Source organism: Canis lupus, chromosome X (assembly GCF_048164855.1).
Source record: "Canis lupus baileyi chromosome X, mCanLup2.hap1, whole genome shotgun sequence".
Taxonomy (NCBI): Eukaryota; Metazoa; Chordata; class Mammalia; order Carnivora; family Canidae; genus Canis; species Canis lupus.
In genome coordinates this window covers 112,156,719-112,174,754 of record NC_132876.1, presented here as the reverse complement: position 1 = coordinate 112,174,754, position 18,036 = coordinate 112,156,719, and the positions used below count along the sequence as shown (strand labels likewise).

General features: G+C 42.2%; 1 protein-coding gene across 5 annotated transcripts in view; it reads left to right on the top strand.

Moving 5' to 3' along the window:
- The first annotated feature begins 1,123 nt into the window (after nucleotides 1–1,123).
- Nucleotides 1,124–18,036, top strand: part of TXLNG (taxilin gamma) — a 55,941-nt gene continuing 39,028 nt past the window's right edge. The window contains exon 1 of one of the 5 annotated variants that reach the window (XM_072816252.1): nucleotides 1,124–1,336. In XM_072816252.1, the coding sequence (XP_072672353.1) occupies nucleotides 1,235–1,336 (102 nt within the window). In that variant the 5' untranslated portion in view covers nucleotides 1,124–1,234. Of the gene's footprint in view, nucleotides 1,337–3,580; nucleotides 3,608–6,538; nucleotides 6,667–18,036 lie in introns of those variants that run through there. The other 4 variants (XM_072816253.1, XM_072816257.1, XM_072816254.1 and 1 more) reach the window with 4 other exon arrangements.

Sequence of the window (18,036 nt, the reverse complement as noted above, 5' to 3'; positions counted from 1 at the left end):
GAGACACAGGCAGAGGGAGAAGCAGGCTCCATGCAGGGAGCCCGACAGGGGACTTGATCCCAGGTCTCCAGGATCACACCCTGGGTGAAAGCAGACGCTCAACCGCTGAGCCACCCAGGCGTCCCTATTATTAAATTTTTCAGCATCTGCTACCACTCTTGTCCTCAACTCTAATAAAAAATGGTAAAGGATTTACACAAATTTTCATAATTAGTTCTTTAATAGATCATATTAAATATATATCATATATATATATATCATAGATCATAGCTGAAGATCTATGACTTTCAGAGGCTCAGTCATTAAAGATCTGGTTCCATCAGATGGAAACGGAATATTCCTGAGGAAAACTGCACCCCCCGCCCCAATCCTGTCAAGAAAAAAAAAAGCGATTCAGCCAACCTAATTTGTTTAAAAATTTCGGTAACGAAACGACTAGCGGAGAAAACAGGATACATTCAACATGTATTAAGCGCCAACTAAGTGTGGAAAACTGTGCTAGGAGACCGGGCGGTTCAGCCCAGGTGAATCGGACGCAGCCCCCCCCCCCCCCCCCGCAGGAGCTCAGGACAGGTAAACGGTGCTGCGAGCTCTGCTGGATGAGCAGGACTCCGGGCAAGTGTCCCAGCCAGAAGCCTCAAATTCTGAAAGCCATTACATCTCTCCCGCCTCGAAAGTCACGATTTCCCCTTATCCCTAAATCATATGGGCTCAATTCCGAAGAGGAGAAAGAAAAACACAACAACGTGTCCCCCACTCCCGCTCTCTCCCAAACGCTGGAATATTTCTAAACTTTTCCCAAAGGATAATCAAGAGTACCTTCCGGTACCGGTACATCGCTTCCACAAAACTACAAGTCCCAGTAGGCAGCACGCGCAACCCAGTGGACACTCTCCCCGTTTCAGAACGCCGCCTAACGCTCCAATCCTGAGCTGAGCCTGTGAGCCGTGGCCGCGCCGCCTGCTGGGACATGTAGTCGGCTTCAGAGTACTTTTCCCTGTCTGCGCAGACTCGCGCGGCCTGTGTTAGCCCCTCGGCCCTGCAGAAGCCCAGCCCAGACTTCAATGCTCCCCACCCCCATCCCGCTCCAACCCCTCGGGGGCCAACCTCCTCCGGTCACGTGGGAAGCCTTTCATGCGGCGATTGGCCGTGGGGGCTCAGGGGCGGGGCGCGGGGGCCCTGAAAGGTTCCGTGCCCCTTGTCCGGCCGCTTGTTTGGCTGCTGCCGTCACCTCATGGCGACGCGGGTAGAGGAGGCAGCGCGGGGAAGAGGCGGCGGCGCCGAGGAGGCTATTGAGGCCGGACGGAGCGGACGGCGACGCAGCCCGCGGCAAAAGGTCAGTGTGGGAGGCGTCCGCGTTGTTGCCCGGCCGGGGGAATGCCCGGGTAGATTTTTCGGGGTCCACATCTTCACTCTCTCCGGTTACCTTTAGCCGCGGGACTAACATCCGGCCTTTTTTCTCCCCGGGGGTGACGACAGTGGGAGCAGGTGGGGGGGGGATTTGGGACCGGGATGGATGGGGTAAGAGGGAGCGACGCCTGGGGTTTGGGGGCGCCGCGGCAGAGGTGGGGAGAGGGCAGGGGGCGCAACCTGGTGTGAAGGGGAAGGGGTGCGAGGCGGGGGCGCGCCAGGTGTGACAGCCACGTGCGGCCGGCACCGGGGAACCCCGGACACCAGGTGTTCCTTCTCCCAGCCCCCGCCCTCGGCGTGCTCTCGGTGCTCGCAGTGCTCAGCCGCGCTCCCCGCGCCGGGCGCCGCCGTCGGAGGGCTGCTTGGGTCACGGGCTGGCCCTGCTCTCCCCCGGCAGGTGCGCAGGGCGCGCTGCGGGGTGCGCCCGGGCGGCGCGGGCGAGGCTGTTGCGCAGTAAGATAACCGCGCGGGAGCCGGGGTTGCACTGCGCCCCCCTTCCCCCGCCCCCCTGCGCTCCCCGCCACTGCGCGGGCGGGCGAGCGCCGCGGGGCTGGAGGGGCCACTCCGCTCCTGGGCCCCCGGGCTTGTCTCTGGGCACCACGGGCCTGGCTGCACGTGGGGCGGGCGATGAGAGACGATGCTGGTGGACCTGGGTCCCGCAGAGTTGGGGGCAGCATTGCGTGATATAGCCAGTCTTCCCATTTCAGCCCTCCCTCCCCTTTCTTGCTCTTTCTTTATTTCCCCTTCTTTTCTTTCTTTTATTTTTTTGGGTGAGCAGAAACTTGAGCGCCTCCCCCACCCTGGCCTTTGGTCTCTCTTAATCTGGGAGACAGGCTGGACCGTTCCCCCTTGCCTTACTTGACTCACGTCAAGGAGTTTTCAATGTCTCCCTGGATACAGGAAAATCTAGACCTTCAGAATGGGAGAATTCCACTTGTTCTGGAGTCAGTGGGTGGAGTTCGAAAAAAATTGCACAACTAATGGGGTACAGGGCTTTCAGGGCCCAGGAATGGAAATCCGCGGGGAAAGGCGCTGGAAAGGTGGAAATCCCATCTCTTTTTCCTTACGGTAGATCATATTGAAACGTTCGACTTGTTGGACGTCCTGCTTGATCACTCAGGGCTTTTTAATATTGTTAATTATGCATTTGGATACTCTAAAAATCACTCCTGTGTGAAATTACTAAATATTTTTCTAATGAGACTTACGAGCTTGAAAAAGGAGAACAAAGGTTTGGTTTACATCTGAGCAAAGTGTCAAGAATTGGCTTTCGGGGGCCTGTTCCTAAGGTCGAGTATTTTTAGATCTTCCTGCATAAGGGTGTTACTACTTCTCAGTTACCTCTCTCTTTATACTCTGAAATAAAGATCCAGTACATGAAAGACTGAAAAAGAAGCTGTGGACTGAATGTACTCTAGGGATTCAAAACTGTCACTTCGGTCACTTCATTTATTCCCTGAGGGTGGGGAGCCAATCTCAGTGTTTGATTTCATAGGTCCCCCAGGGGAGGGCTCTGATAAAAAGCCACTGCGATTGAAGACATAAGTTCCCGTTTATGCCACTGGGATAAGGACCAAAAGTCTGAATTAGGAACTGAGGTTTATCAACTAGCATTTTAAATGCCCGAGATAAGAGGTAATGACCCTTTGAGGTAGCATTCTGGGGAACAGCTGGATATGAATAGTTATATGTGTCGGTACTGTTTTTGTTTTCTTATCTCATGTACCTTTTTTCTTTGCTCTTGTTTTTCTGGGCATCTTTTTTCCTTTTGATTTCCAACTGACTATGACATGGAATTGAAATACATGATTGAATATTAGTTTTTGAATTTTCGTTTAAAAAAAATTGGGTGACTATCTTGTGTCTGCAAAAATCACTTATTTCTTTATGACCCTTAATATTTTATTTTCTCTGAGTTACCAACATGAGAAAATATTCCTAATTCTAATTTGACTTGTACTGTATTTTTTCAGGAAGCAGAAACGATGTTTGATTAATTGGAATGTTTTGAAAATATTGAGAGAATTAAAGGAAAAGTGTACAGTCACTTTGGTTACATTATGGGACTTAAAGTGGAAAAACAACTGGAGATGGACTTTATTGGTTCTTAGTTTGAACCACCTACTTAGTCATTCTTCGCCAGCTCAGTTAATTGTGGCATTGTTTCATAACTACATCCATTTGAATGGTCTCTGAGGTAACTTTTTTCTTATGAAGTTAATACTATAGTACATTTCTAGAGGCCTCTTGAATTGTCTAAAACTGTGCTATCTGATATGATAGCCATTAGCTGCATGTGGCTGTTTAAATGTTAATTGAAATTAAATAAAATTAAACATTACATCCTTCACTCATACTAGCCACATTTCAAGTGTTCAGTAGCCTTTGTGGCTAGTGGCTACCGTGTTAGTTAGAGCAGATCAAAAATATTTATATCATTGCATAAAATTCTATTGGACAATATTAGTCTAAAAAGATGGGATATACATTGTCAGGTATTCAGGCATTTTTTTAGGCCACCAAGGTCATTCATTACTCTCTAAATTTCTATGTAGAATTTGTTTTATGAGGTTGATTTAAAAAATTTGATAATTTTTGAGCACTTTTAGATTGTAGAAAAATTGAACATCAATTACAGAGTTCCCATATATTCCCTCACACACACCGTTATCCCCTATTATTTACATCTGGCATTAGTGTGGTGCATTTGTTAGAATTGATGCAACAATATCCATACATTACCATGAACAAAAGTCCATAATTTTCATTGAGGTTCATTCTTAGTATTGTACATTTTAAGAGTTTTGACAAATGTATAGTGACATGTATCCACCATTACAGTATCATATGGAATAGTTTAACTTCCCTGAAAATCCCCTATTTTTCCTCCTCCTATTCCCCCAAACCATTGGCAGCTACTGGTATTTTTACTATCTATATAGTTTTGCTTTTTCCAGAATGTCTAAGGTAGGTTTGTTTTGGTTTAATACTAGATTTTTGCTTGGGAATGTTAAAAATGATTAAACTACTATTAAACGTTTTTAGGTCAATAAACCATTTGGAAAAATAAAGATATGTAACCAAGGCTCAAATTAAAATCTTACATCTGCAAAGCACCCCATAATTTTTACAGCATATTTGCCCATACGTTAACTCTTTCAGCATACTGGATGCTGTGGAGAAGCTGTCATTGCCCTCATTTACAGATGAGAAGCTACTCAGCAAGGTCAAGTGATTTGCCCAAGGGGTGAAGCCAAGTCTAGAAACCAATACCCTTTCATCTAGGTAATAAGTAGTGTACTACTAGGTGAATAGTATGGATTTTGGAGTCAAGACTCTTGGCTCTCTGCCACTTATTAGCTGTGCAACCTTGGTTTCTCAATCTCTCTGAGCCTCAGTTGCATCATCTGTAAAGTGGCGATGATGCTAATACCTACCACATAGAATTGTTGTGAAGAATAAGAATTGATGAGAAGCATTCAGCACACTCCTGGGCCTGTATAATTTTACTTGTTCTGGCAAGGGGAATATATGAAAGATACATTTCTCTTGCTTTTAGGGTGCTATTAATTTTGTAAATATACCTACCAAGCTTTGTAGTCTTCTCTTTTCCCAGAATCTCTCCCTGATAGAAAAAATGAGAAGTCCACTCAGGGTGAGGCAAGAGTATGGGATAGGAAGAAACCGTTTCATTATCTTGTTTTTCTCCCTATTTGTGGATTTGAATTTCCACTCTTATGACACAGAGATTAAATAATATTCAAAGTGATCTTCTATTTACAACATTGTTGTCTATCATCAAACTTTGGTCAATTTCATTTTAATGGTGGCCAAAGAGGCAAAGCAGTAATGAGAGCAGACCGGCTGTAGCACATTCCTTTGGTAATTCCATGTTTTTAGATCATAATATGCTACATTTATGTACTATGTTATTGGAAGGTGTTTTTATGTTATGTGTGTCATTTATATTGGTCTTGACTAGAGAAGTATTGGTGGTGGTGGTAGGTTTTTTTTGTTGTTGTTGTTGTTTTGCCTCTGTGTGTTTTTGTTTTAAGTAGGCACCACATCCAGCATGGAGCCCAATGTGGGACTTGAACTCACGACCCTGAGATCAAGACCTGAGCTGCTATCAAAGTTGGATGCTTAATTGAGCCACCCAGGCACTCCAAAAAGCTTTTTTATTTATTTATTTTTTATTTGAAGTATAGTTGACATACAATGTTCTGCTAGTTTCAGGTGTACAACCTAGTGATTCAACAAGTCTATACATTATGAATTATACATTCACCACAAGTGTAGCTACCGTCTGTCACCATACAGTTCTGATATCTTTGACTATATTCCCGATGCTGTACCCTTTATTCCTGTGACTTAATTCATTCCATAACTGGAAGCCTGTACCTCCCACTCCCTTTCACCCATTTTGCCCATTCCCCCCACTACCTTCCCCTCTGGCAACCATCAATTCTTTGTATGGGTCTGTTTGTTCTTTTTATTCATTTGTGTGTTTTTTTTTTTTTTTTTTTAAGATTTTATTTATTTATTCATGAGCGACACAGAGAGAGAGAGGCAGAGACACAGGCAGAGGGAGAAGCAGGCTCCAGGCAGGGAGCCCGACGTGGGACTCGACTCCGGGTCTCCAGGATCAGGCCCTGGGCTGAAAGCGGTGCTAAACCGCTGAGCCACCCGGGCTGCCCTTTTTTTAGATTCTATATACAAATGAAGTCATGGTATTTGTCTTTCTCTGACTTCCTTCACTTACCATAATGTCCTCTAGGTCCATCCAATTGATTAGAGTTTTTTTTTTTTTCTAAGTTTTATTTATTTATGATAGTCACAGAGAGAGAGAGAGAGAGAGAGAGAGAGAGGCAGAGACACAGGCAGAGGGAGAAGCAGGCTCCAGGCACCGGGAGCCCGACATGGGATTCGATCCCGGGTCTCCAGGATCGCGCCCTGGGCCAAAGGCAGGCGCCAAACCGCTGCACCACCCAGGGATCCCTGATTAGAGTTTTATGTAGGAATGTATATGTCAAATCTAGATACCATAAAACAGGGTGTGTATGATTTGCTTTTATATGGGAATCTTTTTTTTTTTCTTAAGATTTCATTCATGAGAGATGCAGAGAGAGAGGCAGAGACATAGGCAGAGGGAGAAGCAGGCTCCTCGAGGGGAGCCCAATGTGGGACTCGATCCCTGGACCCAGGATCATGCCCTGATCAGGCTGAAGGCAGATGCTCAACTGATGAGCCACCCAGGTATCCCTTATATGGGATTCTTTTTTTCTTTTCTTTTTTTTAAATGGGATTCTTTACATAAGGATTCACTATAATAGATTTTTCAGTAGATGTGTTGTTCAGATTTTACACTTTACAGAGAGTTGGGTTTCAAAGGAAAGAAATTTGAGTCTTCACTGTCTCCTGCAATGTGCTAGGCACTTAAAATGTGCTTACATTCTCATATCTTCTTACCTTTGCAGAATAGGTGATATTCCCAGGTGTATAGATATGACATCTGAGGCTCAGTCAAATAACAGAAAACTTGCTTTATTTTTATTTTTATTTTTTTTGAAAACTTGCTTTAAATAACATAGCTCAGAGTTGGTGAAGTTGGCCTAGAGTTGATATATAATTGTGCAACCACTGTACCCTACTAAGTGGACAGTTTCTGCTTACCTAGCAAGTTTTAATCTAATATCCCAAAGAAATTCCTTGCCTTTCCCTCCCCCCACTCACCCCCTTCCCCCTCAGCTCCTTTTTGTTTGGTTCTACACTGATTATCAGTAACTTTTAGTTGATATAACAAATGTGACAGTATTTAAATGTATAAAGTAATATACAAATTTAATGTAGTATTCATTAACATTGAAAATTAGGTATGTTTAAATGTTTCCCAAGTGGAGCATTTCCAGAAGAAAATAAAATAGGTCAGGTGACCCTTTAAGGATTTGAACCCTGAGAGTATATTTTTATGATTCAATTTATTTCCTAGTTGAAACTCTCTTTATACTTAAAACTACTTAAATTTTATTACTTGATGGAAAAGATATATAAAATAACTGGTGTTGTCCTCCTATGCTATCAAAATAATTTTTTTCAAAATAATTCCCTTAGCATTTATTGCTCAGGGTGTTGATTTGCATTGTTACATTTCAAAAATGTCCCCCAGAACAACCCTCATTATCCTCAACTTCCTACTTTGTAGTCTGTCATAAATAATATTGCTAAACCAGCACTTCTCCACTTTTTTTTCTTTTTCTTAACGATTTTATTTATTTATAAGAGAGAGAGAGGGGCAGAGGCACAGACAGGGAGAAGCGGGCCCCCCATGGGGAGCCTGATGTGGGACTTGATCCCAGGATCCTGGGATCACGCCCAGGCATCCCTCTCCACTTCTTTTCCTACTTTCAGAAAGGTCAATATGGAATGGTTTGGCAAGATGTGCCAGTAGCTAAGAAACACATTTTGCCAAGGATTTTATCAATTGGCATGTGGGCCATATTAAAAGTGAGAATGTAGGCATTTTGCATAATTTGCAAATGCATCCTTATTCAGATGTTATTATAATCTGCATGCTCAGTTTATATTGATTATGTCTAATCTTACAACTCTGGAAGGTAGATAATATACATCCCTACCTCACAGATAAGGAAACTGACGTTGATCTCCCTCATGGCTGCATAGGAGGCAGTATGTGGTATGTTCGAAGGTCAGACTTCTGGGGCTCCAAAGTCATTACCCATATGTCATGTGTCTTGTGCTCTCTTAACTCATTTCTTGAGAATAGTAAGTAAAAACATGCTCCTTGTTGAATGTAACCCAAACTCAGTGGTGAGTCAAAATAATAATCATTTTTGTTAAATGAAAATGAAACTCTGAAGGGTGGGTTGGATCACTAGGGGTATAGAAAAGCTATTATAATTTGGGAAGTTTTGAGGGGAGTTTTGATCCTTTCAGGTTTCATACCTTTTGTTTCACTTAGGCCTTAGGTCAACTTTAAGATAAATGATTTAGGAGATATGCTGCTTTAACTTCCTGCAAAAGCACCTCCCAAGTATAATTTGGACGAATCGAAAGATAGAGGGTTTAGAGAGACCTTTTTGTAAAAACCTGTCTTAAAGTCCACACAACATGGTGTTAACAAAGAGCTAAAGTGGTCTGGGTAAGTAGGACAAGAAAAAAGAGAAAGCTTGATGTTCAGAGGTACATCATGGTTGTTGCACGTGGAGCTGGCAAAGTATGACTTCATAAAATTGGGACGGGGTGTTCCATTTAGTAACCCATAAAAGTAGAAGACCATTTTACATCTTAGGAGTCTGTGGCTTGAAGATACTGATTGTGTGACCCAGCCCCTGCCCCTCTGCAAAATAGGTCAGGCCCAAGCATATTTCAGTAGCTTTGAGCATTAAAATTTGGGGTTTCCAGATATTTTTGCTGCATAGATAGGTGTTTAGGCTAGTGCAGATATCTCCCAGTTTGCAGATTATCATTGAATTACAGTTTTATTTATTTATTTTTAATTTTTTTAAAAGATTTTATTTATTTATTCATGATAGACACACAGAGAGAAAGAGAGGCAGAGACACAGGCAGAGGGAGAAGTGGAGAAGTAGGCTCCATGCCGGGAGCCCAATGTGGGACTCTATCCCGGGACTCCAGGATTGCTCCCTGGGCCAATGGCAGGCACTAAACCGCTGAGCCACCCAGGGATCCCCGAATTACAGTTTTAGAGCTAGAAATGATTTTGCAAATAATAAAATCTAGCACCCTTTATAAGATAGAAATTAAATGCGAAATCTAATGCGATCCTTGTTTTAAAATGCAAATGATGTGTATAGTCTAATACAGATGTTAGCACCTACTACTGTAGATAGTAACACTACTACAAGAGAGATCATAAGGCTAAAGAAGCTGTGTCCCAGTTAGACCTTTTCCAGACCTCTTTGCTCACTCTTTGCTTCTTCGCCAGTGGGGGAAATCAGGTTCCCTCATCCTACCTTCAGCTCTGGTTTCTCTTTTTTTTCTCATTTACTTATTAACGCCTCCATGTGCTCCCCGTGCTCCTAACATAATTGTGACAGATCATTGGCAGCATTTTGCTGCCAACAGTTAGGAGTTGGGACAACTCCTAGAACTTATGCCTCCAGTTTATTTCCCTCCTTGGAACCCTGTCATTGATCTGGCTTTACTCATGTATTAATTTACTAATTTTTTGGTTAACAGCTTTGTTGAAGTATAATTCACATACAATTCACCCACTTAAAATGTACAGTTCAGTGGTTTTTAGTGTATTCAGAGTTTTGTGACCATCACCACATTTATTTTATTATTTTTTAAAGATTTTATTTATTTATTCATGAGAGACACAGAGAGAGAGAGAGAGAGAGGCAGAGACACAGGCAGAGGGAGAAGCAGACTCCATGCAGGGAGCCCAATGCAGGACTCGATCCCGGGACTCCAGGATCAGGCCCTGGACTGAAGGCGGCATTAAACCGCTGCCCACCACATTTATTTTTAACATAACCTTGGAAGAGCATATCCTCTGGAATGAGAGAAAGCTAAGAATTCAGTCTCTGCTTTCTAAGCCCTTAGGCTCATGACTGAGAAGGACAAACTACTTTAAGTTATATCAGTGTGAGCCTGTTTGTTCATCACACTTGCCTATAAGATAGTTCTGAGGATTAAATGAGGAAGTATATCAAGTACTGTTGGAGAGGCTTCTGAATGAACCAGAGGAAGTGGCACTCTTGGCTCCCTGTCTTTGTACTTGGTCTCAGGGTCATATTCCCTAGAGGTGGATCTGCTTGGTTAAGGGTGCTGAGATAAGGACCCCTCTCAGACCATGGTTTGAGTGAGTTGGCCTTCTAGTCTCTCTTCCTTTTTTTTTTTTTTTTTTTAAGATTTATTCATTTATGATAGACCTAGAGAGAGAGAGAGAGAGGCAGAGACACAGGAGGAGGGAGAAGCAGGCTCCATGCCGGGAGCCCGACGTGGGACTCGATCCCGGGACTCCAGGATCGCGCCCTGGGCCAAAGGCAGGCGCCAAACCGCTGAGCCACCCAGGGATCCCCCCCCCCTTTTTTTTTAAAGACCTTATTTATTTATTCATCAGAGACAGAGAGGCAGAGACAGGCAGAGGGAGGAGAAGCAGGCTCCATGCAGGGGCCCCATGTGGGACTTGATCTTGGAACTCCAGAATCACATCCCAAGCCAAAGGCAGATACTCAACCACTGAGCCACCCAGGTGTCCTGTAGTCTCTTTCTTTCTGTTCCACCATAACCAGGACAGCAGTTCTTAAACTTCAGGATCTTTCTGCATACTTAAAAATTATTGAGAACCCTAAGGAGTTTCTGTGGGTTATATCTGATATTTCACGTATTAGAAATTAAAGCAAATTTTAAATAATTATTCATTTAAAATGAACTCATCTAGGGGTACCTGGGTGGCTTAGCCAGTTAAGCATCTGCTTTCAGCTTAGGTCATGATCCCGGGGTCCTGGGATTGAGCCCTGCATCGGGCTCGCTGCTCAGCCGGAGTCTGCCTTTCCCTCTCCAGCTGCCTCTCCCCCAGCTCATGCTCTCTCTTACGCGCGCTCTCTCTCTCTCTCTCTCTCAAATAAAATCTTTTTATTTTGATTTTTTAAAAGATTTTATTTATTCATCCATGAGAGAGAGAGAGAGAGAGAGAGGCAGAGACAGAAGCAGGCTCCATGCAGGGAGCCCGACATGGGACGTGATCCCAGGTCTTCAGGATCACACCCTGGACTGAAGGCAGCGCTACACCGCTGAGCCACCCAGGCTGCCCAAATAAAATCTTAAAAAAAAAAAAAAAAGAACTCCTATTGTACTAATTATCTATTGCTGTGTAACCCCAAAACTTAATGCTTGAAATGTTTATGATCTCACTCTTCCTATAGGTCAGGAATCTGGGTGTGGCTTAGTTGGGTCCTCTGCTTCAGGGTCTCATGGACTGCAGTCATCCGAAGGCCTGATGGGGACAGATCCGTTTCCTAGCTCACTCATGTAGCTGTTTGCAGGATTCAGTTCCTTATGAGCTGTTGGCTCCAGGGTTCCCTTGGTTCCTTGCCACATGGGCCTTTCTATAGGCATCTCACAACATGGCTGCTGGCTTCATCAGAATGACCAAGACTGTCAGCAGAAGAGAGAAGGAAGTTGCAATCTTTTGTCACATAACCATAGAGGTGACATCCCTTCACTTTTGCCAGATTCTCTCTTCATTAGAAGTCAGGGGATCCCTGGGTGGCGCAGCGGTTTAGCGCCTGCCTTTGGCCCAGGGCGCGATCCTGGAGACCTGGGATCGAATCCCACGTCGGGCTCCCGGTGCATGGAGCCTGCTTCTGCCTCTGCCTATGTCTCTGCCTCTCTCTCTCTCTCTCTCTCTCTGTGACTATCATAAATAAATAAAACTTAGAAAAAAAAAAAAAGAAGTCAGTCCACTAGGTCTAGTCCACCTTCAAGGGGAGGAGATTATATAAGGTTGTAAATACCAGGAGGATCACTGGGATCATCCAGGGCCGTGTCAGAAGCTGCTTACCACATATCAGAATAATGGTTTTTGAAAATTAAATACTGATTTTCCAAAAAAACAGACTCCCAAATACAGAGAACAAACTGATGGTTGCCAGAGGGGAGATGGGTGGGGGCATGGGTGAAATAGATGAAGGGGGGAGTTTAAAGTGAGAAGAGTGGCATTGTTTTATGTTTTTGTAGATTTCTTTAATGAATGGCTTAATAGCTGAATTCTCATATTCTGTCTTTGGCAGTATGCCATTGTAGTTGAAGTACACGAAGACAGTCTGGCCTTACACATATATGTAGGTGGAACCAGGAGAAGGAGTAGTGTTTTAATAGACAGTTGTGGAAATTCTGATACTACATCAAAACTTGACAAGTAGTAGTTCTTGAAAGTTAGTTAGTCGCCAATGTGGAATCTGAAACTCTACTGAACTTTTAGTACTATTAAAATCTAAATTGATTTTTTAAAAAATATTTTATTTATTTATCCATGAAAGAGAGAGAAGAGAGAGAAAGAGAGGCAGAGACACAGGCAGAGGGAGAAGCAGGCTCCATGAAGGGAACCTGACGTGGGACTCGATCCCGGGACCCCAGAATCACGCCCTGGGCCGAAGGCAGGCACTAAACCACTTAGCCACCCAGGGATCCCAGTACTATTAAAATCTAATGGTAATTGTCTGTTTTACACTTTGAATGGATATTCTTTCTCCATGTGTCATTTTGTAACATTGCCTACTAGTCATTTGGTTTACCAAATTGTGTTGATCTTCTAAATGTTGACGCATTTTCTTATATCAAAATCATGTTAGTATCACCACTGATGTCATCAGGGGAGTTTTTTTTTTTTTTTTTTTTTTAACAACGTTATATTAGTTTTGGGTGTAAAGCATAGTGATTTAACAATTCTATACATTACTCAGTGTTCACTACTGTTAAGTGTAGTCTCTATGTCACCACAGTGTTATTACAATATTATTGACTTTAGTCCCTATGTCGTATAGAGAAGTCTTAAGTATTGGGAATCTGTCAAACTCATGGTAGCAGGTAGTTTTTAAAAATCCTAAATTTTGGGATGCCTGGGTGGCTCAGGGTTGAACGTCTGCTTTCAGCTCAGGGCGTGATTCTGGAGCCTGGGATTGAGTCCCACGTCGGGCTCCCGGCATGGAGCCTGCTTCTCCCTCCTCCTGTGTCTCTGCCCCCCCCCCATAAATAAATAATTAAAAAAGAAAAGATCCCATTACACTGATGTGCAGCATTAGTGCTTTATGTGTACTTTGTCTTCACACAGTTAAAAGGGTATGTACTCATTAGTTGAGATTTAATACAGATTCGTAACTTTATTGCTTCCTCAAGAGCATTTATAAGTAAAAATGCTCCCCTACCCTCAGAGTACATGATGGTGAAGAAAACCATGACTTCTAGTTTGGTGCTACTGCCTTGATTTTGTTCTAAGGAGCATGCACTGTTACCCTTTATTGCTTTTGTACCGTTAGTGCAAATGTTAACATCAAAAGACAAATAATATCTCTGTATTATTATGAAAATAATGTTTGAGCTTGCACACATTACCTGGAAGGGTCCACAGGGACCATACTTTGAGAACCACTGCCCCTGAGTTTTCTCAGAAGTGGGCTCTGCTTTTCCTTTCTTCTTCTTTCCCAAAGACCATTCTGTCAGAAGAGAATAGGCTTATTTTTCCTGGCCCTATTCCTAGGCCTTGTTCTAGGAATGTGGAATCCCAGTTACTACTGACTCAACTGCTTTATCTTGCTAATGGAGCAATTCAGTAATCCTAGCAACCGGAATATTTTTACGTTTAATTCCTACTGGCTGGTATAAAGTTAGGTTTTATTTGCTAAAGGCTTGAAGAACATTCTAAACCAAAATACATTCATCATGATTCAGGTGTATGTTGGGAGGGGGGTGTTAAAATATGCATAACATAAAATTTACCATTTTAACCCTTTTTAGGCATACCGTTCAGTGGCATTAATTACATCAATTACATCAACAGTGTTGTGCAAACAACACAGTCATCCATTTCCAGAACTTTTTCATCTTTCCAAACTGAAACTGTTCTCCATTCCCCTTGCCCTATGCGCCTGGCAACTATTCTATTTTCTTTATCTGTTTGACTATTGTCGGTATCGCACATAAATGGAATCACACAGTGTCCTTTTGTGTCTTTTTTTTTTCCACTTAACATGATATATATAAACACTTTTGTAGATGTATTTTTTAAAAGATTTTCTTTATTTATTTTAGAGCACTAGCTGGGGGTGGAGGGGCTAGGGAGGAGCAGAATGAGAGGGACAGATTCCCCACTGAGCACAGCGGGGGGGGGGGGGGGGGGGGAGAGGGTGCCCATGTGGGGCTTGATCTCAGGGCCCTGAGATCATGACCTAAGCTGAAATCAAGAGCTGGGCATTCAACTGACTGAGCCACCCAGGCACCCCTTTTTAAAGTTTATTTAAGTAATCTCTACACCCAGTATGGGGCTCGAACTCATCATCCCCAAATCAAGAGTCCTATGCTCTTCCGACTGAGCCAACCAGGAGCCCTCACTTAAACATGATGTTTTCAAGGTGCATCCATGTTCTAGCATGTGTCAAGATTTTCCTTTTTAAGGTTGAATAATTATTCTAATGTATGTATTATATATCACATTTGTTGATCTGTCAGTGAACACTTGGGTAGTCATCATGATTCTTAACTTCAAATGTGATTCTTTAGGACATCCCCCATAGAAGCATTACCTCCATGCCACGCTCAACAAATGTAGGTCTCAAATAATGGACTTTTTCCCTCTTCCTTCTTTGTTCCTTAGTTTATCTGTATAATGGAGTGACATTTCTCACTATCTTAGAATTGTAAGGTAAACTAAATAAGGTATTTTAAATGTTTAGCACAAAGCAATTAGTAGATAGATGTTAGGTTTTTTCCTTCCTCCCTTTACTCAGAACTTAGCCTTATGTATTCTATATTAACCCTCTTTTGTAAATTCCATATATCTCAAACAGTAGGCTTAGGGGTTTTTTTTCCAGTATATTTTAATTGAGGTAAAATTGGTAATATCACATTATATTAGTTTTAGATGTGCAATATAATAATTCAGTATTTGCATACACTACGAAGTGATTGCTACCATGAGTCTGTTTATCATCCATCGCCATACAATTGACTTCCTTTACACTTTTGCCCACCTCCAACCCCCTTCTTCTCTAATAACCACCTATCTATTCCCTCTGAGTTTTGTTTTTTAGATTCCACATATAAGTGAAATCATATGATATTTGTCTCTGACTTGTTTCACTTAGCACAATACCCTCTAGGTCCATCCATGTTGCAAATGGCAAGATTTCATTCTTTTTTATGGCTGAGTAACACTGCATTGTGTATATATATATCACATCTTCCTTATCCATTGATGGATAGTTTCCATATCTTGGCTGTTGTAAATAATGCTACAGTGAATATAGGGATGCAAATATCTTTTCAAATTTGAATTTTCATTTTCTTCAGATAAATACCCAGAAGTGAAATAGCTAGATCTTGTGGTAGTTCTATTTTTACCTTTTTTTTTAAGTTTCTTTCTTTTTTTTTTTTTTAAGACTTTATTTATTCGTGAGAGACACAGAGAGAGAGAGAGGCAGAGACACAGGCAGAGGAAGAAGCAGGCTCCATGCAGGGAGCCCGATGTGAGACTCAATCCCAGGTCTCCAGGATCAGGCCCAGGGCTGAAGGCGGTGTTAAACTGCTGAGCCACCCGGGCTGCCCTATTTTTAACTTTTTGAAGAACTTTATACTGATCTTCATAGTAACTGCACCAATTTACATTTCCACTGTATACAGGGGTTTCCTTTTTTCTGTAACCTCTCCAACACTTGTTATTTCGTATTTTTTTTTTTTTTTTTTAAGATTTTTACTTCTTTATTTCAGAGAGAAAGAGCAAGCACAAGAGAAGGGAGAGACAGAGGGTAAGAGATAAGCAGGCTCCTCACTGAGCAGGGAGCTCAATGCAGGGCTCGATCCCAGGACCCCAAGATCATGACCTGAACTGAATGAAGGCAGATGCTTGACCGACTGAGCCACCCAGGCATCCCAACTTGTGTTTTCTTTTAGGAATTGTATAGTTTTTGGTTTTACATTCAATTCTAATCCATTTTTAGTGAAATTGTGTGTATAGTATAAGAAAGTAGTCCAGTTTCATTCTTTTGCATGTGACTGTTCAGTTTTCCTAGCACCATTTATTAAAGACTTGTCTTCTCCCCGTTGTATATTTTTACCTCCTTTGTAATATATTAATTAACCATATATCCATGGGTTTATTTCTAGGCTCTCTTACTCTGTTCCTTTGATCTGTGTATCAGTTTTTAGGTCAGTGCCATACCTTTGATTACTATAGCTTTGTACTATAGTTTGGTTTTTTTTTTAGATTTTATTTATTCATGAGAGACACAGAGAGAGGGACAGACAGGCAGAGGGAGAAGCAGGCTCCATGCGGGGAGCCCAATGTGGGACTCGATCCCAGGTCTCCAGGATCACACCCTGGGCCGAAGGCGGTGCTGAACCGCTGAGCCACCTGGGCTGCCGTGTAGTATAGTTTGAAGTCAGGGAGTGTGATAGTGTGATACCTCCAGCTTTGCTCTCTTTCTTAAGATTACTTTGGTTATCTTGGGTTTTTTGTAATTCCATATGAATTTTAGATTATTCTAGTTCTGTGAAAAATGCCATTGGAATTTTTTTTTTAAGATTTTATTTATTTATTCATGAGAGACACACACAGAGAGAGAGAGAGAGAGAGAGAGAGGCACAGACACAGGCAGAGGGAGAAGGAGGCTCCATGAAGGAGCCTGATGTGGGACTCAATCCCCAGTCCCCAGGATCACACCCTGGGCTGCAGGTGGTGCTAAACCGCTGCGCCACCAGGGCTGCCCGCCATTGGAATTTTGATAGGGATTGCATTGAATTTGTAGATTGCCTTGAGTATTATGGACATTTTAGCAATGTTAATTATTTTAATCCATGAGTTTATTCCAGTCCATGAGCACAGAATATCTTTCCATATATGTGTGTTGTCTTCAGTGTTTCTCAACAGTGTCTTACAGTTTCCAGTGTGTGTGTTTCTTACCTTAAATTTATTCCTTAGGTATTCTTTCTTTTTGATGCCATTTTAGGTGTTTTTTTTTTAATTTCTTTTTCTGATAGTTCTTTATTAGTGTAGAAAAATGCAAACGATTTCTTTATATTGATTTTGTATGCTGCAACTTTAGTGGGTTCACTTTTTCTAAGAGTTTTTTGGTGGAGTCTTTAGGGTTTTCTATGTGTAGAATCATGTCATCTGCAAAAACTGACAGTTTTGGATGCCTATTCCTTTTTTAATTGGGTGCCTTTTTTTCTTTCTCTTGCCTGTTGCTGTGGCTAGGATTTGCAATACTGTGTTGAATAAACGTGGCAATGGTAGGCATCCTTGTCTTGTTCTTATTAGAAGAGAAGCTTTCAGTTTTTCACCATTAAGTATGATGTTTGCTGTGGGCTTGTCATATATGGCCTTTATTATGTTGAGGTATGTTCCTTCTACCTACACTTTGTTGAAAGTTTTTATTTTATTCTTTAAAGATTTATTTTACAGCGAGAGAGTGAGTGTGTGTGTGTGTGTGTGTGTGTGTGTGTGTGTGTGTGTTGGGGGGAGGGTGGAAGCAGAGGAAGAGAATCTCAAGCAGACTCTGAGTGGGGAGCCTGACATGGTGCTTGATCTCAGGACCTGGAGATTATGACCTGAGCCAAAATCCGGAGTCAGACATTTAACAGACTGAGCTACCCAGGTGCCCTGAGAGTTTTTATTATAAAATGGATGTTGAATTTCACCAAATGCTTTTTCTACATCTATTGAGACGATCATGGTTTTTATCATTCATTTTGTTTATGTGGTGTATCATCCTGATATGTGGTTATTGTACCATCCTTGAATTCATTGGAATAAATCCCACTTAATCCCAGTGTATGATCCTTTTAATGTATTGTTGAATTTGACTTGCCAGCATTTTTTTTTTAATTTTTAAAATTTATTTATGATAAAGAGAGAGAGAGAGGC